Below are 23,397 nucleotides of genomic sequence, written 5' to 3' on the forward strand. Positions count from 1 at the left end.
AGTATGTGACCCTCTGATACGTAGAATACGAAATCCTTATTTGGCAGCAGCACTGCCTAAAGTAGGCATTAGCTTTGTGCATTTAAGTATGAAAATGTGTGGTCGATGAAGAATTTTCTTCACAGATATTCCTGAAGTTGGCCAGAGTTCATGATGCTAGTAGGACCAGTGTGTTAGTCTATGTTGTTAGGATGCACGATTACCAAACCTGTAATCCAAGTAAAAATTGGAATACCATCTAGTTTTGAAGCTGCAGATCATATAGTAATTGAGGAAGGAAACACAGTGATGTGTAAATGTGACCATAGGAGAAACGAGTATTGCAGCAACAGCTGTGGAACGAAGTGTAACAAGCAGAACTGTGCCGAGTTTACTTGCTTGTTTTCATTCATACCTGCAAGTTTAACATTTCACTCATTTTTATGTGCTTGGCTGTAAGATCCCTCATTTGCTCAGGGCGCTGTTACAATGGATATTGCAGTAAAGTCCCCAGTTTATCATGCATATAATGAACCGATTTTATTTTAATAGCTTTTTCAGGTTGATATAAAATGAGAACACTTTTATTCTGCCTGCCTGAACCTGGTTAAACCTTGGTTGAACAAAAGTGGAAACTGAGTTGCTTACTTAATTTTTACAGTATTCAAAGGGGATAGGCTTCCAGCCATTCTGGCTGACATATTTTGCAGCTTCAGTTGTTCTTTGGTTTTTCACCTCCTGTAACTGTATATTAAGGTGTGTTCATTGCAGTACTCTATGAGGAAAGAGTTTAATTGTTTGCTTTTCTCTTGTTTCAGAACAGAGAGCTCCAGATTATGAGAAAGTTGGATCATTGTAACATTGTCCGATTGCGTTATTTCTTCTACTCTAGTGGAGAGAAGGTAAGAATGAAAAACAAGGCAATGCCTCCTGGTAACCTTCTGGGGTATAACTGAACTGTTTGTATTTCTAGAGACAGCAGTGTAAAGATAGAAAACCTGATAACATGGAGAAAATGCCACAGTGGTGCCCAGCAGATCATGTTGGAGCACATCTTTTTCAGTATGGAAGCGTGTGGTCCATGAGGAATAGTGTTATTAGTACAATGCGTCAACAGTGCAACAGATTTGCATACACACAGTCTCCTTTTTAACTTATTGGAGCACAGCCATGCTTCATTTGCGTGTTCTAGAGCTACCTTTTCACATGTGCAGATGTGTTTTCTAGGATGGGCTAGATGACCTTGTGAACTGCCTCTGGTATTTTTATATGTAGTTATAAACATTTATAGAAATTCTGTAATTTCTGTAAGTTTTATAATTTCTCATTTTTTAAAGTAGATTACATGCTTCGTTCTCTTCAGATGCTGGTGAACATGCACAATGCTGGAAAGAGCTGTATATAAGAGCTAATAGCTACTAAAGGGCTATTAACTGCTGCGACCACCAGCAGAATGGGAGCAGCAACCCACCCACTTCACGGTCTTTGGGGGTAGACGAGTTGTTGGTGGCAGGTTGCTGAAGTCTTGTGCAGTGCACAAGAGGGATAATTGGAAGAGCTCTTTTGTTACCTCTTGGAGAGGTGCGTGGGGAGACCTGGCCCTGCACTTTGCCTGCTTTGCCTATGGAAAGCTTCCAAAACCACATAGCAGGAATCAAGGAGAAATGAGATTTAATGTTTTTATGCTTTCTTTCTTTGGGTCAGCCCTTGCCTGGTGATAGCGTGCATTCACAGTGTGATATGGCTCTTGCAGGTTTTTAGTAGTTAACTGTCTTTTTTGTGAACTATATTGCACTCATTTAGCATGTAACCGCAAATTCCTCTAGCAGCTTGAGTACAAGAAGGGAAATAGAGTCAAGGAGGGTTTGGGTTCAGCTTGTAATTTGACTAGGATGAAGTGGAATTTAATGAAACAAACAGAAGACAACTGCCTTATCTAATGGCTTTCAGAATCCTCCTGCAGACAGTGGAAGTGTTAAAACTTCTCAGGACACTGAATCGGGATCCTTTGTGTAACAGTAACTTGAGTAAAACTCTTTCGGGAATCTTTAACTTGATGTTGAGCTTGAGACTGGATTTTCTACTTTGCTGTTTCAGCTCCACGTGGCTGATTCTTGGCAACACTAAGTTCTGTTTTTAAAACTGCAGTCTCTTATCCATGAGCAGCAAATGGTAATGCTCCAGTGGAAAGTTTTCTTTCACATTACTTTCACCTCATCTCTCATCGTGCCTCTACTCTGTGCCTTTGAGATTTCCACTGTTGCCTTCTTGCAAAATCGGACAAATGTGAACCAGTCCCTAGGGCAGAGGTGCACGCATCAGCACTGTAATATTGGAGTTCCGGTTGCAAGGTCTCTTTGCAGTTCAATACAAAATGATAAGTAATAGGCTTGCAAGAATTTCCATGAGACTTCATAATGAAGCTGGCTCTTAGGGCAGTGGACGAAAAGGGAGAAAAGTGTAAGGGAACCAGGAAGGACATGTAGGAAGCAATGGTAGATTTAGATGCTGGGTACCCAGAGCTTTATATAAACTGATTTTTGAAGCTAAGTCCAATGGGAAGAGTAGTGTAAAAATCCAAATAACTGTGTGGTAGCATAGTGATGAGTGGGGCTTGCAATTGTTGCCTGTTTTTGTGGAGAACTTAACAGTCCACTGCCATTTAGGCTCTGTTTCTGCTAATTAACTCAAGTCTAGCAGTAATGACAGGTAACTGTTATACTGCTGATCCCTTTAATGAAGTAGTTCATCGGTGAACTTAATTTTGATACCAATGTAGATGAAGCATTCTCTTGCATAAAGTTTTTCATGGTTCTGTTATGACTCCACCTGTTTGTTCCAGCTGGAGTGTTCCTTGGACTTCCCCTGTGTTTCCCAGTGCTTGACACCGGTGTCTCTAAGCCCAGAGGCATGTCTTTCTTTGGCTCTTTCGTAGCCAATACCTGAGAAGCTTAAATCTGTCTTGATTTTGGAGGTACTTCCAAGGATTTCTCCAAATCCAGTAGGACTGGCACTCTTTGAATTCTATGTGCCTAGCAGCTACTTCAGTTTAATTGCTAGGCATTTTTTTAAGCACTGAGCAACCTTAAAACTAGCTTTATTCTAGCAAAACAGTGGGTTTAATTCATGATTAGAAAACCTGACACAACAGAAAATAGCATCAAATAGAAAAAGAATTTGAGATAGCACTTGTTAGTAAGACTATTCCTTAGCTGCATCAGTTAAAGCTAGTTTATAGAGATTTGGAGCTCTCTGATAGCTTTTCCTTGGGGCTATCTGTGGAACTGGCTGAAGCGTTTGAGCTCCTCCTTTTCTTTTTCCCTGCAATGAACTCTCCTTTTTATGTCTCCTGCTCACTTAAACGTCCTTCCTGATTTTACCAAAAGCAATCCAGCCTCAGCATGGAAGTCTTGTATCAAACATGGCTTTGACTGATTTGTTCTCCTTTGTTTTCTGTGAATGGGTGGCTCCCTCTTCTATGAACATCTTTGAATTTGCATTGCCTTTATATAGGTATGCCCTACATGAGGTGGGTGTGTGCATGTCTGTATATATATGCACGTACATGCACACGCATACGTCTTTATACATGTGTATATATAAAAACATTATTCTGAGTACTGACTACATATCAATCATGTTTGACTAATGATTTCTACTTTAAGAGAGCTCAAAGAGAGCATGCAATGTATATTAATATGACAGTTGGCAGGCATGGCATTTGGGTTGCTTCTTTCTATAAACTAATTGCTCCCTGGTTCTTTCCTTGTTCTAAGCTTACAGACCTTTGTCAGACCTACCTGTTGGATAACCCAGTTCTTTCAAAAGACTTTTCTTTAATGAGTTTTTTTCTGAGGCTGTATGAGATATCTGATGGCAGGGCAGTGACTTTTGTAGCTGTAATATGCTTCTCAGTAGTCCAGAGCATGTAATTATAACTGGTGGAATGAACCAGAGGGTAAAGAAGGACAGCCAAATAATGGGCTGAGTTGCATATGGAGGATTCTCTTGGTGGGAACAGTCACAAGTCTTTTCCATGCTGTATTTCTGTGATTTGTGGTTTTCCTGGTAATCCTTAGAGAAAGCAATCAAGATTATAGGGCTAGCCAACTCTGCTGCGTTGCGTAGTTTTGGTATTGTCTTGAGTAAGATGCTTGGTTTGCCTGTCAGCTTGCCACTGGGAGGGAAATCAGGCCTTATTAGGAAGGCATGCATTTCTGGTTTGATTTTTGCTACTTTTCCTTTATTTCAGGGACTGCCTTGCATTTAGCATGATGTATCAGTGTAAATGTTGAGTTACTGCAGCAGGGGGAGATGGTCTTGCTGCCCATCTTTTTTTAGCCTAATTCTGCTGAGGACCTTTTTCATGCTCCAAGGGAGGGTAGACATGGACATACCCAATAACTCCCCTAGCTCATTTGTTGAAAGTATTCCCTGATGTTTTATAGCATGACCTAAGTTCCTACATCAGTGGCTGCTGAGTAAAATTATTCAGCTGTGTAAAACCTGAAATGAGAACCTATTCCCCATTTTTCTTCCACCTCTATTTCTGGTTTAGTTCTTTCTTTGTGATATTTCATAGCTGTCAGATTTTCTTTTGTGAATGCTTTTGAGTGTTTAATAGTCTGATCAATTCATATCCATGCTGAAAAGAGGCAAAGAAGCACTGGAGAGATTTGTTCCTACATCACATCATAAAAAAGTAAAGTAAATACAGTTTTTATGAAGCAATTGCATCTCTGATTATGTAACTCTCTCTCCCCCTCCCCCTTTAAGGTAGCTTGGGATTCAGAGGACTCAAAGCAAGCATATATGGAAACACAGATCACAGATAGGCAATACACTGACTCTTTTGGAGGCTGAGCTAGCCCTTCTGCGTACCCTAATTGATTTCTAGTCTTATTTAGCTTCAGCTGTAAGGGCATGCAGCCAAAAGTCCGTGCAGACTCAGGATGGAAATTTACTCCAATAGACTTAGACTGAGGTTTAAAATAAACATGCAGGAGATATATGCAGAGCTGCATGTACAAGCTGCTGTGCATGCATTTTGACAGTAGTGTATTAAACTGCAACAAAGACATTTGGGAGAATCATAAAATGGGTGGGATTGAAAAGAGAGCAACTACTTGATTTGCAAGTTTGGGCTTTGCTTGAATAGTTGGTGTTTCTCCAGGTTCATATCCCTGTTAGGAAGAGATAGATCGCTACCCTTTCTGCGGGAGTGCTCAGATGCGTCCTCTCACAAGAACCATCTATTGTGCACCCTGTTACTTGTATTTGTAGTTGAGTAATTTGGTTTCATCATTGAAAGAAATGAAGAAACAGAACACGAAGTTCAATCAGCAGAGCCTTGAGCCCAGTTTTAAATTGCCAGAGCCTGTGTGAATGATTTGCACCAGTCTAGTGACGTGCTGAAGGGTTAGCACTAGGAATGAATTTAGTCGCTATGCTCCCTTCAGTCCTTGGCAGAACTGCTGTGCTGTTGACAAAGGAGCAATTAATGCCAATTATGAGGAGTTTTGTGGTGTTGGTATCTCTGTAGTCCTTGCCTGTGGCCTGCCAAGCTCATTTCAGGAAGGGCAGTAGTCATTAGATAATGATTATCAGTTACTGCTGTTCAGGCTTGCAACATGCTGGGAATTTTCTTAGTTGTAGTTATGAGCAGTCTCTGGTTCTTGAGTAGGTTGTGTTAATAGAAATAGCAGTTTTGTCTGCTTGTGATAGGGCTAAGCACCAGTAGCTAGATTCTCAGTGTGATGGATGTGTGCAGTGGAAATGGGAAGCTCCATGGTTTTGCTCTAGTCCAGTACATCTGGTTAGTCACTCTTAAGTCCATTCCACTAGCAGCTCTAGCCACTGCTCTCATCTACCTGTGTTGGGTGGCCATTAGGAAAGTAGCTCATATTGCTCGTCCTGAGGCAAGCCTACAGTTTGAACCATTATTGTGCATTATCTTGCCTGGTTTGCTGTTGTGGATATGTCATGATTCAGAAATTTCCACTGAGTCTGGAAAGTAAGAAAATAGTGGATCTCCAAAGGCTCTGCTTTTTGTTTTAACGGTAAGGTAGTCAGGATAGTCCCATGATCCCAACTTTACCTGGTAATTTCCATCTTCCAGCAGAGTTATTGCCAGTTATATTATTTTATGAAGGGCATAAAATAAATAAGAATCAGCAAGGATTTGTAAGCTCTTTTTCTCTACTATACTCTCCCTTCGGAGAGGGAAAAACTATGACAGGAAATGTCTTTCTTGATGAAAGGTAAGGGCTTAGTGCACATCACCCAGGAACCAAGGCTTCTCATTGATCAAAGGTAGACAATGCAAACCAGTTGTCTTGGAACAAGTCCTGGGAAGGTGCTTAAATGTGAATTATATTGGGAGGCTTGACTTCTGCCCTTACGCTGTCATCGTAGCTGACCCAGCTGGCAGTTTCTACCTACATCAGACTGCGTTATGTTGAAAAGCAGCCAGCATTAAAGAACAATTTGTAAACTTTGACAAGTAGGTACAGGAACAAAGCTCTGTCTTGGGACAGTTCTTAAACTCAGTCATGAAGAGTCAGGGAATAGGAAAGGGGGTGTTTTGCCCAACTTTTGTAGTACTGATAGAAAATAACAGACACTGGCGTTGAGTCTTCAACTGCTTTTACCCCCCTGGAGTTATCTGCTCTGCTTCTAGGCTTATGGTTCCTTTACTTTGGTGGCAGCCATATCGCTGTTTTGAAATAGATGTGGTTATAAACTGCGAGTAAAACCAGGCATGTGTGGTCACTGGATGTCACCATTCCTGTGTACAAATGAAGTCAGCTACACAGTTGTTTGCGTTTTCAGATTTTTCCAGTGTATCATGGTTACTCAGTAGTTAGAGTAGGAAGGCTACAAATCCTCACTTTTATCTTTGAAAGCAGGTCCAAAGCGTTAGTATCTTTAATGTACTATGTCAACCTTCAGGAGAAGAGAAGGAAAAAGGGTGTTTCACAGCACTTGGTAAGTGTGCGTGAAATACATACATGAAATACATGAAATGTAGCTTTAAGAAAAAGTAGAGTAACAGGGGTTTTTATTCTTAAGACCAAAACTCTGTGACTTTGAACCTTGTTTGTTGTCTAAATCTAGGTGGTTAAGCCAGGGTGAAGGGCATATCTTACCTCATGCTGGCACTCTGGTGTTTAAATAATGCACTCTGAAAGAAGGCGTAATCGAAGTGAAATAACTGCTATGTGTTTTCTTGCTTTCTGACTCCCAAGTTAAACCCTTCAGTGCTTCTTGATAGAATCCTTGTGTAGCTGCCATCCTGTAACAGCTCTGTGTGTAGCACCTACCTCTGAAAAACATTGGTGGGTGGTGTCATAGGATAAAGAAAACAGGGTCCCCTTGAGTAAACTGACTGGCTTATTTACCTCATATAGCCCCAATACTGATGCCATGAGATAATTTCAGTGAGAAGTGCACTCTGGAGGCATGTTCCTTAATTTTAGGTTTATGGCTTATCTGTGTGCTCTCAGCATGAATAGGCAAGTAAAGTGAGTTTCGTCAGAGTTCCACATTCCTTTCTCCAAGGCCGTTTTTGGATGGGGCTTGGAGCAGCCTGGTCTAGTGGAAGGTGTCCCTGCATGTGGCAGGGGGTTGGAACTAGATGAATTTTAAGGTCCTTTCCAACTCAAACCAGTCTGGGATTCTATGAAATACAAAGTTAAGGAAAGGTCTTTATTGTTCATCTCCTCTCAGTTGCGCTAGCACAGCGGATCACATGGATTCCATCTGAAAACTAACTCGAATTGTGACCTGGGATTAAACAAAAAAAAAAAAAGTATAAAAGCGAGAAATCACCTGCAAACTGCTTCAGACCCACAACCACACTGTTGCTGATCTGCCAGGAGATGAAAACTGCATGAACATACTCATCACTTTGCCCAAATGCTGACCAGTAAATTGAGTCACCCTAGAAGAAAGAGTGCCCAGAATAGCTTCTTAACCTTCTGTCGTGGTTTAAACCCAGCTAGCCGGCTCGTTCACTCACTGCCCCCCTTTTCCTCCCTCTTTCTCCATCCCCCCCCCCCCGGTGGGATGGGGAGGAGAATCTAAAGGATGTAACTCCCACGGGTTGAGATAAGAACAGTCCAGTAACTGAGGTATAACACAAATCACTACTGCTACCACCAATGATAATAATGATAAGAGAAAATAACAAGGGAAGAGAATATGATACCACCCGTTGAAAATGAGTCCGACCCAGAAGACCCCATGTCCTTCCGGGTAAATCCCAGTTATGCCCCCAGGCATGACGTGCTGTGGTATGGAATACCTCTTTGGCTAGCCTGGGTCAGGTGTCCTGTCTCTGCTTCCTCCCAGCTTCCCCTCCTCCCTGGCAGAGCATGAGGCTCACAAAGTCCTTGGTCAGGGTAAACATTACTTAGCAACAACTGAAAACATCGGTGTTATCAGCGCTGTTCCCAGGCTGAAAGTCAAAACACAACGCTGCACCAGCTACCAAGAAGGAGAAAAATTGACTGCTACTGCTAAACCCAGGACACCTTCTTACCCTATTCATTGATGCTCAGAGAAATTTTCCTTAGATTCCAGGTAGGAGTTCAGGAGAACTTCTAATATTTTACTAGATACTGGCATAGTCTTCAGATTATGCCTTGGAGTTTTACAGGTTTTTGTTGTTGTTTTTGTTTTTCCTTTTGCCCTCAGTCTAGTGTTTGCATATATGACCTCCCTGAGTTCTATTATTGTGTTGGTGGTAAATAGTTAGACTGTGCCTGGCTAATGTTGATTGGAGTTTTACACATACAAGTTATAAATGTGGTGTGTGAGATCTATGAGTAAAAGTAATGAAAGCTGGTAGAACTGACTCAGGATTAGTCTGGGGTTTGTTGAGGCAGGAGGGGATCATAGAGAAGGAATGTTTGCACTTTACATGCAAAGAACAATCCAGAAGAATGAATCTTTGAAGTCAATGGCTGTTGCTTTATATTGGCCACAGTTAAGATCAAATAGATGATGTTTAAAAGAGATTACTTGTGGGGATTGAAGGAGAGAAGAGTTTTGGAAGTGGAATTAGAGACCTCTGTGCAGCCTTTCCTGTGTTGGTAGAGTAATGTCAGTTTTGCTCAGTCTTCAGCCATGTAATGTGTGACGGTCACGTGCCAGGGTACTTTACTTGCAGCCTGGTTTATCTCCAATTGCTGATACAAAGAAAAATAAAGAAGTTGCTAGAATGTTTTAGTTCTTGTGTCTTAGACTTTTTCATGCCTCTTATTATGTCATAGTCTGTATTAGTATTTACTTACATGAAGTGTTTCCAGCCAAAGTGAAGTGGTGCCTGAATTATTGGTTCTAGAGAGGCACAGAGCAGTTCAGTGGCAAGGGGGTGGTTATTTTGTTGTGGCTTGTTTCGGAGCGGTGTTCATCAGCTGTGGATTTACCTGCCAAGTGACAAAAAGCAGCTTCTAACATTTGAGACGACTGCAGGAGCCACACTGCTACGGTAAAAATCCTACTGAAATACATTGATCCTGTACTCCAGTATCTGGCCCTGCACTCGCCCTGTTTTGAAAGGTACATGGTTGTAACCTGGGTAAGGACAATCTGAGTGCAGCACAGGCTGGGGTATGCCCAAGGGGGGGAGCAGCTCTGTGGAAAGAAACCTGGGGGTGCTGGTGGACAACTCAGTAGGAGTGAACAGCATGCTGCTGTGACAAAGCAAGCATGCTGGGGTACATCAACAAGGGAATCACCAGCAGAGAGAAAGAACTCATTATCCCACTCAACTGTGACCTTGTCAGGCCACCCTTGGAATATTGTGTTTAGTTTTGGCCCCCACTGTACAAAAATGATGTGGAGAGGCTGGAGATGGTCCAGAGAAGGGCCACAAAGATCCTCCAAGCACTGGGAAGCCTGCCACGTGAGGAAAGGCTGGGAGAGCTGGGCTTGTTCAGCCCAGAGAAAAGAAGTTTTAGGGGAGACCTAATCACTATGTTCCAGTATTGAAAGGACGGCTACAAAGAAGATGGGGACTCCCTTTTTCCAAGGAGTCACATGGAAAGACCAGGAGTAATGTGTACAAGATATTCCTGGGCAGGTCCTGGTTGGATACTATAGGAAAAGTTTTCACAATGAGAACAATCAGCCACTGGAATAATCTTCTCAGGGAACTGGTGAACTGCCCAATATTGGACAGCCATAAGATTTGGCTGGGCGGCACGTTGGGACATATAGTCTAGGTCATGCTTTGCCAGATGATCCTTGAGGTCCCTTCTGACCTGCTGTTCCATGATGCTGCGGTAACCTTAGCAGCAAGCACAGGAGAATGTGGATGCATGTAAACATCTGACCTGCTGAAGAAAGCTCTTTCTTTGGGATCTGTTCAATCCCAGACTCTTAAGGAGAAGCGAGTTACTTGATGACATCTTGTGTTTGCTTTCTGTCATTTACATGATGCAGTCTTCTCTAGAGACTTTTCTCTGCAGGGGTGTTCCAGAGGTGCTTCTGATGCTGAGGTTACCTTGATTTGTTCCCAGCCCAGCAGTTCTGAAATAGCAGTGTGGGAACAAGTTGTGTGGAATACATGGTGAGGTTTCCTGTAAGGGAAAGATAAGCCTTGATCCTCCTTCTTGATCCTCAAGCAGTTGCCCTCATTTGGCAAGCTCTTGGAGCTAACCCTGTTTCCTACTGCAGTACATCTGGGTCACTGGAAAAATATGTGTTTAGGAGGAATGCACGAGGCAGGCAAACCAGCTTACATCATCCTCAGAGCTTGTCAGGCCACGGCTGCTTCCTAGCTTGTCCTGAATCTTGTTCAGGGGAATCCAGGTAACTCGGATGTTATTTTCATCCAGTTCATGCTCACAGAGAAGAATGAGGGCTCTTGAAAATTGTATTCTGAGTGTTTATCAGATTTGCACCAGGAGGAGGAGGTAGGTCAGAACACTTGAATCATCTTTAATTCATGCAAGTAGGCATTTAGAGCACTTCTGGAGTGTCAGTTACTTGTGGCAGGAGTGGAATATGCAGCTACTTGTATAGCCTGCGCCATAAGCCCTGCCTTTATAGTTGCATGTTAAAGTTCTGGGTACATCAAATGGTACATCAAAACTTGTGTTTGTTGACTGGGGGAAAGGTAATTGTGTGCCTTTATGTTCTAGATGATAATGTGTGATACACGTTTACAGCAATACCTTGCAAAACCCATGTGCTTTTTTCAGGGGTAGCATCCAAACTCACAGGCATTGGTGAGTGAGTGCAAAACCTCCATCTCTGCTGTTTTGGTGCCTGAAGTTTTTTGTGCTTGTGTTATGTTATGCATTGAATTAGCCCTATTTCCAACAGAACATAAAAATAAAAATGGAGGAGAGAGAAGCAAAGCAAAGGTGGTATGGACTAATAGAGTTCTGTAATTCTCAAAACTCACTGTTGTAAAGTAATGCAGAGAGGTTGTAATGATCAGATGTATGACTGTTTTACATGTCTCCCTTTGCTTGTACTATGAAAGGAAAATGAAACCACTATAATTCCATTTCTACTCGTTTTTCTCTCTAATCTTTAATGTAAATCTTTTTCATACATGGAACATGAACCTTTGAATGAAGTAAATTGACCTCAGTAACAGAGTGCTCTGTGCAGTGACTTGTTGCCAGTAAGACTTTCCCATCCTCTGAGAGGCAAGCTTTCAACATAAGCATCAGGTTGTATCTACACTGGATCAAACAGAATTCATATTCATGAGACTTGTCTTCTCTCTTGGTGTACAGGTTGCCTTAGCAGACATAAGTTAACTTTGATTTTTCAGGACATTGGTTTTCTGTATTTTATAATTAATACCTTGAAAGCTCTGACCTAAGAAGAGGTGGTGGTGGGTTTTTATTGGCTAGAAGAGTCAGGGAAAGAAGAGCTTCTTGCTGCAGGAGGGAGAGTGCAAGAGAACTGCATACTTGCATTTTAGCATACATTTGCACATCTGTGGAGTTCCAGAGGCATCCAGTATTCCCTCTGCACTGCTGATAGTTGTCCTTCCTCAGCCATTTCAAAAAGTTTGCTCTTCAGCCTTGTCCCCAGATTCCTTCATGTTGTTACCTAGCTCCTGGAATGGCACTGGAAGAGGCAGCAGCATAGGCAGGGTTTTGGAGGCTGCTGTTCCTTGTCTGTGTTGCAGAAGTACCATAAGAACATATGTAAGTTAGTGGACCGTTGTCATTTGTTTAGTACTGGTGCTATTACCAGAGTCATTTAAGCTATGATGTTAAAAAAGAGCATCTTTCTGTAGGAAAGAGTGATGTAGGCAGAGCCTTGCAAGGGGATTTGGCCTATTAGGAAGTATTGAAAAGAGCTATTAAAATGTCCTGAAAATACAAATAATGGTGAACAGACATCTTGAATTCTGAGTCTTTAACAACACACAGAACCAGCAGTTGTTTGCATATTGTCTATTCAAGGCCTGTATTTTTCTGCATGTTACCATGTCTTTACTAGCTGGAGACTGCTGCTCTTTGCTGAGGCAGCACAGAGGTGGGTAAGGAAAACGAGCACTATGAGAGTAACACACCACACTCCACACTTGAAGTGACCTTTTAAAGTCACAGTAATATTGTTAAATTGCTATAGCTAAATGAGGTTTGGTATTAAGATACCAGCCAATGGATCGGCTAGCAAGGGGCTCCACTTGAAGACCTGGGAGTTCTGTACTGTTTCCATCCATGTAAAGTGTCTATGTATTGTCTTCCTCTACAGAAAGATCTAGCTGTTAATACAGCAAGTGCAGGAGAGGTTACTGCTGATTAATTCACCTAGGTTTCAAAAGTCAGATTTCAGGTTGATGCAGTTAATTATACCCACCCCCCACCACCCCTCAACATAGATGTAGTCACAGTCCTGATGAGATTTGCACAGAAGACTGCATTAAAGTATCAGAAGTATTTTTAAGACCTGTTTTACTGCTGAGAGTTCCCAGTTAGGCAATGTGATTATGGTACTTTGTCATTTAATTCCTGTTTGTTCTTTCTTTCCTTTGCTGACGTATTCTGTAACAAAGTACCTTATAATAAAGCTACTTTTGTTGTTCCTCTGTGTGAAGTTCACATGGACCTCTAACCTGATCCTTGGTATCAAAATTGATACTCAAGTCTTCGGCTTGTTCTGTTTTGCCATGACCGTTTGTATGTTTAAGTTAGAGATAACTGGGACATCAAAATATGCATGAACAGAATAGGTAAAAATGGTAAGACTGGCTTATGCTCTATGAATGATTAGTATGTATTTTTAATGCCTTAATAGTTAGGAATTCAGTAAGATCAAAGTAACAGTTCTGAAAGATGCAGGGGTTTTAAAGTTTATGTGTGTGTGCATAGTTGTTGAGGAGTGAGTTTGGTGTCTTTAAATTTGCACTTGTTGGATTCTGCTGGGTAAGGGACTGACAAGTTAATGGATTGCTTTAAATAATGATGCCAATGTCAGCTTGAAATATCTCCGAATGAAAATATTGAGCAGAATAAGTATACCCTTTTCCCTGTTTGTAATCAGAAAATGCCTCGTGTTGGAGACCATATTCATTAATGCAACCTTAAACTTATGTTTGGCTTAAGTATAGTGCACAAATGCAAAGCCTGAAGGAAAAAACAGTTTGGTGGCAGTTCACGCTCCCACTAAAGACATGTACTTAAAATGTCCACAGCTTTCTCATCCCTGTTGGTTTCTTTGAGTGCTTTAATTGTACTTCATGCTTCAAATCTATTGCTGATTCTCTTTTTCTTTTTTCCCTTCTCTGTTTTCTTTCAGAAAGATGAGGTGTACCTCAACCTGGTGCTGGACTATGTTCCTGAAACAGTATACAGAGTTGCCAGACATTATAGTCGGGCCAAACAGACACTCCCTATGATTTACGTCAAGGTAGGTAACTGATAGTTGTCGTTAAGTGAAGAAGAATATCACAGGAATAAACTCTGTGGATACCTCTTTCCTGACATAGTTTTCTCACATTTTTAGGAGCATATACATCATGAGGCAAGTTAAAAAAAAGATACTGGAATGATTGTTATGACAAAGGAAAGATAGGAGAGGCTTCAAGCACTCTCAAAGTCTTGGAGTGGGTGGGGGAAGCTGAGTGTGAGAGGAGTTCTGGGCTTTTAAAGTACCTTAGAGACTGACACCAGCCAGATGAGCAGCTTCAGTTTCCTGAGGAGATGAAGACACAGTAGTACAAAGGTCAGGAACTGGAAGAGGTTGTCAGGAAGAATCATGTCCTCTTATCTGTTGTATTACCCTTTTCCTGGCCTACGAGTTAAGAGTTCATGTGCTTCTGTTGGGGGCATGAAGGTCATAGTTTTGTCCCCATTTGGAGCTTGTATGCACAGTGTAGCCTCAAAACCTCACTTAAGTTGTCTGTGTCTTTTGTTGTCTTTTACGAGATAGTTAATGAATAAAATGTCCTTTTTCTCTGTAAAACTGGGACCTATTTGGGTCTTGTAGTTCCATTTCATACAGCGTGGTGACCACAATCCACATGTGAATGATCACATTTTCACATGGCATTAACTTGCTAACGTGGCACCAAAGTAAGACTAAATGGAAATAAGCCACAAATATTCCTGATTCTTATTGATTCCTCCCTAATCCTCTTTAAAAGCCTAATTCTTAACATGATAGTGGGGTTGAGAAAAGAACATGAATTTGATTGTAAGAAAATGAAAGTTATAGAGGTGAAAGCTACAAATAGTAATTATTCCAATAATGAAGTGTTGTGCCACAGCTGTATACGCATTAATTGTGAATGGCATGTTTCTTCAGTATCCACCACTGGAGCCTGCTTTTAAGGTAGACTGAGAGAGTTGGGGCTGTTCAGCCTGGAGAAGAGAAGGATGCATGGCGACCTCATAGCAGCCGTCCAGTATCTGAACGGGGGCTATAGGGATGCTGGGGAGGAACTCTTCATTAGGGACTGTAGTGACAGGACAAGGGGTAATGGGCCCAAACTTAAACAGGGGAAGTTTAGATTGTATATAAGGAAGTTCTTTAGTGTAAGGGTGGTGAGGCACTGGAATGGGCTGTCCAAGGAAGCTGTGAATGCTCCATCCCTGGCAGTGTTCAAGGGCAGGTTGGACAGAGCCTTGGGTGAGATGTTTTAGTGTGAGGTGTCCCTGTCCATGGCAGGGAGGTTGGAACTGAATGATCTTAAGGTCCTTTCCAACCCTAACTATTCTATGATTCTATAATACTATCCAGTTTCTACTGCAAGGTCACACTGTTTGGTCTGTTGGTAAGCAGCTTCAGGTTTATATGTACCCCAAAATCCGTTGGCTTAGCTTTTGATAAATGATTTATATAACTTTTGTCAGCACTCTTGTCCTAATTGCTCTTCATTATGGGAACATGGGAAAAATTGTCCTTACTTATGCTTTGAGAGAAAATTCTGCTTCAGCTCTTTAATCTTCCTGTCTGCTTGGGACTTCCCATTCCAAGCAGCCTGGAAGGCTGTTCTTATTTTTCTGGCAAAGCAAGCCTTTCTCATGATTCTGTATTTAAAAAGATCGTGTTACCTTGATGTCATAAAAGCTTTTGCAATTCCTGAGCCATCTTGGCTACACAAAAGGCAGATCATACCTCTTTGTTCATGTTTGATTGGTACCTAGGTAGGCAGAGAGGTACTTACCCTAGGTAACAACAAAGCTGTTAAAGAAATGCAGGGAAGCTTTTCTAGTAATCTACTTACTAATTTCTGTTTGTAACTTCTAAGATGCTGGAAGAAATTCTTGGAAATGTTGGTTTTGCTGTGGGGAGATGAAAAACATACCTTCTAAATCCTGCGTGTGTCAACTTGACTTCTCAAGTTAGAGCAATCTCTTGCGTTATTTTGCAATACACTTGCACAATACATAGGTAACATGTCAAAAACAGTGTTTGTTTGCTTTCCTTTGTGCACAGTTGTGGTTTTTAAAAACAAATATGAAAACCAAACACCTAGAGCCAAAATTCAAATGATTCTCCTCCCACTCCTCAACTCCTCCCCACCGAACGAACAACAAAAAACAAGGGAGAGAAAAAGTGTAAAGACAAAGATAGTGGTGAAAGTGCGGCAAACATGACCTGATAGCAGTATCTAGCAATTGCACCCAGTTTTAGGCCGTTAAAGGTGAACTGTGGAGAATGTGCTTAGCAAAGGGAAGTGTGGAGGTGCATCTCCAGTACTGTGTCTTGCCTGTAGCTTGATTTTTAAATGGAACCTTGTGGGGGATGCAACAAAGATAAGAAATAACCAGGTAGCCTGTTGTCAACTTTGAAACAGGGATTCCCATGCCTTTATGGCAGTATATACTATATGACCCTAATTGTATCCAGCAGCTCTTTATTCTCTATAGCTGAAAGCGTGTAGCTCCAGCAGCTGGACATCCTTCCCTTGCCCTGTGGTCTTGCCACCTGATGCTCTCTCGGCTTTGTATCATCTCCTCTTGCAGTATTCATCCTTGCTAAGGGTTTAGCCAGCCTTAGAAAGGGGGAAGAGAAAACTTTCCCTCAACATACTTGTTTGCTGTGCCTTGCATAAGATTATTCTGAACAGTTGGTTTTATCTGCCTTCTCTTTTTGCCCAGAGATTTGAAATTAGAATGAGTCTATCCCTTCCCCAAGAGAAACTGGGAGATTCAATCAAGTGACAGGCTGAGACACTACTGTAGTCCTTGGATGACATTTAGTATATCGCTAATAACTTCATCAACAGAAGGGTTTTCTTTGGTGTTTGGGGTGGTGGTTGTTTGGGTTTATTTTAGTTGAGTGTTTGGATTTAATGGTTTTTTTTATAGTTCTTGTTTAATAAGCTGTAATTCTTCATTTCTGTGAAGAAGCTGGTTTATGAAGCAAACTGAAACACTTGTATGTTTTCTGTGACTACCATTATTTATAACTGTGGAAAGCTGCACAATTACTCTTTTTTGAATTGTGCTCATTTTGGAAAAAGGGCAAAGGAACAAATTTGAACTGCGTGTGTGGGTGCGTGGCAAAGGATGGGTGAACAAGGCATGCAAATACCCAATCATCTTCATAGCACTAACATGCCTTCAGTAGGGTCATCTTTTAGTGTGGGTTTTTGTTTTGTTGGGTTTGTTTTTCTTTTAATAAGGGTTTATGTTAAAATAATTGTTTCCTCTGTTTCTGACTGGAAAAACCATGCCTTACGCGCTGTTTCTTTGTTCCAGTTATACATGTATCAGCTGTTCCGGAGTTTAGCCTATATCCACTCCTTTGGGATCTGCCACCGGGATATAAAACCACAGAACCTCTTGCTGGACCCTGATACAGCTGTTCTAAAACTCTGCGACTTCGGAAGGTAAGTACATCTGTGGGCTGAAACCTGGTAAGAAGAGCTTCCTTCAAAGTGAACCTGGGTACAGCTTTGCAGAGCAGTCCTCTGTGTTCTCCAGGAGGTCCTCATCTGTAGTTTTGAAAGAGAAGTTACTGATACTCCTGTTTTCCTCTCAAAATAAGTTCATGTGAGAGAGAGAGGCATAAAGGATATCAAGAAGGGGGGAATTTAAGTTCAAGCCTCTTATTTATGAAGGCATTAGAAAAATAAATACACTGTCATATAGGTGAAGTACACCACCATGGAAAAATATAACCAAATATTAGGGTGAAATGTGTTTGGGAAAGAGAGGGCAGGCATATTGGTATGATAACCTAAAAAGGCTAATGTTACACTTTATTAGTCTACTTGTATATACACCAGTTGACTTAATATTTCAAATACCATAAGAGGCTCAGGATCAGAAGCAACAATTCTAATTGAAGCTCTTAGTGAGCTGTATCATAGTTTCCCATGTCACATTTATTTCCAGTTTTTGTTGAAGTCAGTCACCTTTAGAGTCCAACCCCCATCTTAGAACTGATACAGAAATTTGGGGAGTCCACATTGAGACAGGGGACAGATTTCTCTCTTGGAAAGTTCTGTCTTCAGATTGTGGTACAACTTTGCAGACTAAAATAGTTAGGGCATATGTGTGAGAGGTCACAGAAGCTGCTGTTGCTAAATTAGTTTGCCCATACTGAGTGGGAATGTCAGATGGTGGCTATTCAAGCAGGACATCATCATGCCTCGTGGCTTGGGAATCTCCTTCTCGGCTCTACCTCTCACCAGTGCTGGAACAAAATGGGAATTGTACTGAACTCAAAAGTAACAATGCATAAAAAGATGGTTCTTCCTCTGTGCTAACACGGAAACCAGTAGGAATTTGTTAATTGTTATTTCTGTGTAGAAAGTGGAAAACTGAGACTTTAAAACAGGCTAAATGGGTGGTGGGAGTCCTTCTTCCCTGAAAGGCTGAAGAACATTTCACTAGTCGTGTCTGGAAGGCTGGACATATGATCTGGCTGGCTTGCCACTCTGCTGGGTTTGGTGCTACTTAGTTGAATGTCTTATTTCTGAAAGGGCAGTTTTTGTCTTCCACCTCCTTTCTGTCCAACACATGGGGCTAATTAAGAAAAAAGCATAGCATGTTCATAGACTCATGTTCTGAATGTAATGTGCTCTTGTGTTCCTTTATTTACTTCCAACATTAGTGATTGGGCCAGTATTGTTAGATCCTTTGTGCCTGATCTCTTGCAGTATAAATGAAGCCTTCACGTTAATTGTGGCACATTAACATGTGACTGCAGTGGCAAAGTTTTTTTTTCCCTTGTCTCTTCGTAACACACTCCCTTAAACAGCAGAGAGTTAGAATATTGTGATGGAATGTTCAAACCAAACCAAACCAAACCCCACTCTTAGTTCTGGTGAGTATCCAGAGCTTTTGAACCTTAAAAGGGAACTGTGTTTGAACTGTATTCTGTCCTCTTTTTCTTTGTAAACAAACCTTTGTACCTGGCAAAAGACAGCTGCCAGCCAAAAATCTGACCCTATTTATCACCTAATCTGTAGGCACAATTTCCTTGGCTAAGTCCAGTGTAAGGTAGCTGGTGGATTGAACTGGTTTCATGGTAAATCATTTGAGTTTATGGCTTTCATCAGCTTAGAAGACCATGGTACTTCAGTATTTAGGAATTGGAGTGAGTGAGGAGTGCCAGAGCAGCTTAATGTGGGTCTGCACTGCAGTGCTGTAGAACTGTTAATTTCTCAAAGATTATTATTTTGTTTTCTTTACAGTGCAAAACAGCTGGTTCGTGGAGAACCTAATGTCTCATACATCTGCTCTCGGTACTACAGGGCACCAGAGTTGATCTTTGGAGCCACCGATTATACCTCCAGTATAGGTATGTATGTGTGTGTGTGTTAAAATCTATACCAACTACATGAGTTTGTATTCTGTAGTTAAGTTTTCCAGAGTTAAGGAAGTTCTGTAGTTAAGGTTTCCAGAGATCTTGGATACAATCCTCAGAGGCAGAATTTTGTTGTAAATGGTCAGGTCACACTTCTTAATAACATACTCGCATTTTGTACACAGCTTCTGTGATTTTGATGCCTTTGTAATTTCCATGTCAGTTACATTAGGAAAGGGGCTTTTTTAATGTATTAAGAGAAATCTGATTTCAAACAAAACAGAAAAAATTCAGGTAGCTCTGCCAAGTAGTTTAGAAGTAGATACGAGATCTCAAGCCAGAAAAGCACTTTGATGACTTAAAACAACTGTAAAGAATGACTGTACAAATATGGACTACTGCCTCTTGATACACTGTGATTTAGACACGTAGAATTCTGCAATGCTACTTACTTGGGTTTTAGCAAAGAGTTGTTTGGGTGGGCAGGGGGGTGAGAAATGTAGCCTGATGATTGGCTTTAAACAGTCTTGACAGGTTTAATGTATTACATACAGCAGTCTTTCTGATTTGACTTACACTGTGAACTTCTTCTGTCCTTTAGTCGTTAATTTTGAACACAAAGAAGGTGACTTTCTAATACCTGGCACATAGGTGTGTCATGGAAGTTAACTAGGGAAGCTGGAGGTTTTGGCAGAGGACAGGGAACAGGCAGGTTTTCTTACAGTGGAGTCCTAAAACTGAATTGCAGAATGAAAAATCCTAAGACTTAACAGCAGTTTGTTGGGTGGTTGTGGGTAACTTCTCAGGTTTCTAGTCAAAGTATTCCCCAGGCTCCCTCTGAGTGCTAGGGTTAAAGAGGCAAGATTTGGCTCTCAAGTTCCCCAGTATTGTGCTAAGCTTTTACCTTGCTTATGGACCTGAGTCACTTAGGCAAGGTTTAATATGTTGAAGAAGATTTGAAGATCATGATTAAATCTTGGCAGAATATTGTTTATAACCAGTTAAAGTATGTTTAGAGTTTGTATGTTCTAACTAGTGTTAGAGGCTGGCTGACTCATTCCAACTCCGGTTCTTTGAAAAGAAGTGTTCCTGAAGACTTACCTGCTCTAGCTAGTGTTTTTTCCCCATTAGTTATTCTTCAGTATGTATTGTAGCAACATTTGTGCATCTCCCTGGTAGAAAAAAGGAGGCAGAACCGTAAGAAGTCTGGGAAAGTAACGGCACAATGAAGATAAAAGGGTAGAACTTACTTAATGGTTGGCTGCTGCCAAATGTGACAGCCATGGCCCTTCTCTTCCTTGCCTCTGGATTTTCTAGCTCTCGCAGTTTACTGTTTAATACACCAATTCACCTTCGGCTGACAAGAGACATTTGGTTAGGTTAACATTCTGCTACCATCTGTGAGTTGAATCAGCATTACTGTGTGGTCTGATAAGCAGCAGAGCCCAGGTAGAAGCAAAGTGAGAAGAAGACAGCTGATCCTGGCTGACATCGTTTTTCCAGCTGAAAGTGAATAGATTGGCTCAGCTGCATTATCAGAATGTAGTGAGGCAACTTGTTCCCGAGGATAACTGCGTAAAGGAGGGCTTTAGGTGAGCACAAGCGACTGCTTTATAGATAAGCGTGTAAATTGCTCTTGTTCCAAAGTGATAGTGACTTTAATCTTGCACTGTTTCGCAAAGCTCTTTTAAAAAGTTGCTCATTCAGTTGTTTTTTGTTGTTTCAGTTTTGCTCTGTTGTTCGGTTTCTTCTTACCTGCTGGTCTCTGAAACAGCTATAATAAAAATAGGATTCTGAAGTGAGGAGTCCATTTTCCACTTGCCAAAAACATCATGAATTTCAGTCAGTGGTCAGACTTTGTTGTGTTCTCCCCCACAGAACCACCCTGTTTCCCTCACTCAGGCCTGAAACTTGTACAGACTAGCTTGAAAATGAGGTTCAGCAGGTACTCCTTCCTTCCTGTCCATTTCCCCTTCCTTTTCCTTCTCAACAGAAGCTTTGCATTTGAGAACTGAGAATTAAGTAAATGTTTTTACAGACTTTACAGTTTACCAGTGTTCTGCAATATGCTGGTGATTTTAGGGGTTTAGTTTTGTGATGCTGCTATATCCAGCGGTGGTAAATACCAGGATATTCCTTCATGCTTGTTAGGTAGGCAGCAATAGCACTTAGTGAAAACTCTTCCCCGTTTCACATAGGATTGCTCATCCAAACTCAACCAGCATTCTTCGTACACCAGCCAACAAACACTGATGGGTTTCTGACGCAAGAGGTAGAGGAAGGAACATTTAATTACCAGTACTTTATCCACAGCTCAAAGTATAGGGGACTGTGAAACTCTTCAGTCTCCTTTCTTGGAAAACACAGACATGCTTGTGTTTTCTAGTTCTTGTTTCCTTCTGAATTGCTAATGCAACAGCCCTTTCCTGCTATTGGGTCTCCTTATGTATGAATCCACTTATGTGTGGTAGCAGAAACTGAGTTTACATGTAAGGTAGAGATCTTCACGTCTTTGTTTATATACACTGTCTTAAAACTACATGAAAAATAAGTGTAGAATATGATGCCAAAAAGTGTTCTGAGTAGAACTTCGTGTGCATTATCTGCAAGGCATCCACTCTTTTCATAACGTTTTTGTTGTTTGCTAACATTACTGTAGGGCTTATGATTAATAACACACTGCTATATAGTCATTATTGGAAGTGCTTTTTAAGCTTAGGCAGTGGCACTGTGGTGGCCCAAGACTGACGGTACAGCCAGCCTGCATCATGACCCTTTCAGTAGTTCTTCATCTTGTTTAGCACTGTAATCAGGACTTGCATTAGGCTGTCTGGCTTCATCGAGGTTGTCTTTTAACACCTGAATTTGTCCTTGCAACATAACTTGCTCTTCAATTAGCAGAAACTAAATTTGGTTCCAGGATGTCTTTTCATCCTGGGTGTCACAACAGAACTGTCAGCTGGTGTTTTAACTTTCAGGATCTTGGTTATTTCGTGAAAGTGTATGACTTATATTTAACCTGAAAGGTACCTTAAAAAAAGCCTCACAGCCAGGGTAGTGTTTGTTGCACTTTCTGTCAAGTACTAAATTGGTGCAGTGCAGTATTTAAATACATACTGTAGTGAAAGCAGCATCAAAACACATTTGTTGCAGTTGATGCCTCTGTGTGTGCCATCCAGCAGACCTGGGACTATAGTTAAAATAATGACCTGGGAAACGACCTGTTCAGGTTTTTAAATAATCCCTGTTGCCAAATAGCTACAAATCCAGGCCCATAGCAGCTCTGTTGTCTACCTGCCTTACAGCTTCAGGGATTTATGAAGTGATTCAGAGCACCCTGAGGAGAAGGACTTGGGAGTGTTGGTTGACAAGAAACTGAACATGAGCTGCTTCGCTGTGTGCTTGAGCCCAGAAACCAGCTGTGTCCTGGGCTGCATCAAAAGGAGCGTGACCAGCAGGTCGAGGGAGGTGATCCTGCCCCACTTGCAGCACTGTGTGCAGTTCTGGTGTCACCAACACAAGAAGGAAGTGGAGCTGTTGGAGCAACTGCAGAGGAGGCCACGAGGGTGATCAGGGGCTGGAGCACCTCCCATATGAAGACAGGCTGAGACAGTTGGGGCTGTTCAGCCTGGAGAAGAGAAGGCTGCGTGGGGACCTCAGAGCAGCTTCCAGTGTCTGAAGGGGGTCTACAAGGGCGGTGGAGAGGAGCTCTTCATCAGGCACTGTAGCAATAGGACAAGGAGTCATGGGTTCAAACTGAAATAGGGGAAGTTCAGGTTAGATACAAGAAAGAAATTCTTCCCTGTGAGGGTGCTGAGGTGCTGGCATGGGGTGTGCAGAGAAAAAACTGTGGCTGCCCCATCCCTGGCAGTGTTCAAGGCCAGGCAGAACAGGGCTTGGAGCAATCTGCTCTAGTGGAAGGTGTCCCTGCCCTTGTCAGGGGGTTGGAACTGGACGAGCTTCAAGGTTCCTTCCAGCCACTCTGATTCTTCTGATTTTTCAGTGGTTAGGCACAAGCATTCATATCAGTTGGGTGCCTTTATAGCTTGGGCCTTCATTCACGTTTGACTAGGAATTCTGCAAGTGTGTGCGTGTCCCTCTGGCTTGCTGGGCATGGCACGCAGTTTTGTTCCAGCAGCTCATTTACAGGAGGGGTGTTTTTTTGCAAACCAAGCC

The 23,397-nt window shown here is 41.7% G+C and overlaps 1 protein-coding gene across 2 annotated transcripts in view; it reads left to right on the forward strand.

The window, feature by feature from the left end:
* The window catches only part of GSK3B (glycogen synthase kinase 3 beta), a 145,259-nt gene that overhangs the window by 79,386 nt on the left and 42,476 nt on the right, over nucleotides 1–23,397 (forward strand). For both annotated transcript variants that reach the window (XM_061454263.1, XM_061454264.1), the window contains exons 3-6: nucleotides 798–881; nucleotides 13,756–13,866; nucleotides 17,166–17,296; nucleotides 19,109–19,215. In XM_061454263.1, the coding sequence (XP_061310247.1) occupies nucleotides 798–881; nucleotides 13,756–13,866; nucleotides 17,166–17,296; nucleotides 19,109–19,215 (433 nt within the window). The remainder of the gene's footprint in view (nucleotides 1–797; nucleotides 882–13,755; nucleotides 13,867–17,165; nucleotides 17,297–19,108; nucleotides 19,216–23,397) is intronic.

The sequence above is a fragment of the Pezoporus flaviventris genome, unplaced genomic scaffold (assembly GCF_033815535.1).
Source record: "Pezoporus flaviventris isolate CSIRO_AGI_PZ_B2104156 unplaced genomic scaffold, CSIRO_AGI_Pfla_v1 ptg000015l, whole genome shotgun sequence".
In the NCBI taxonomy this organism is placed as follows: domain Eukaryota; kingdom Metazoa; phylum Chordata; class Aves; order Psittaciformes; family Psittacidae; genus Pezoporus; species Pezoporus flaviventris.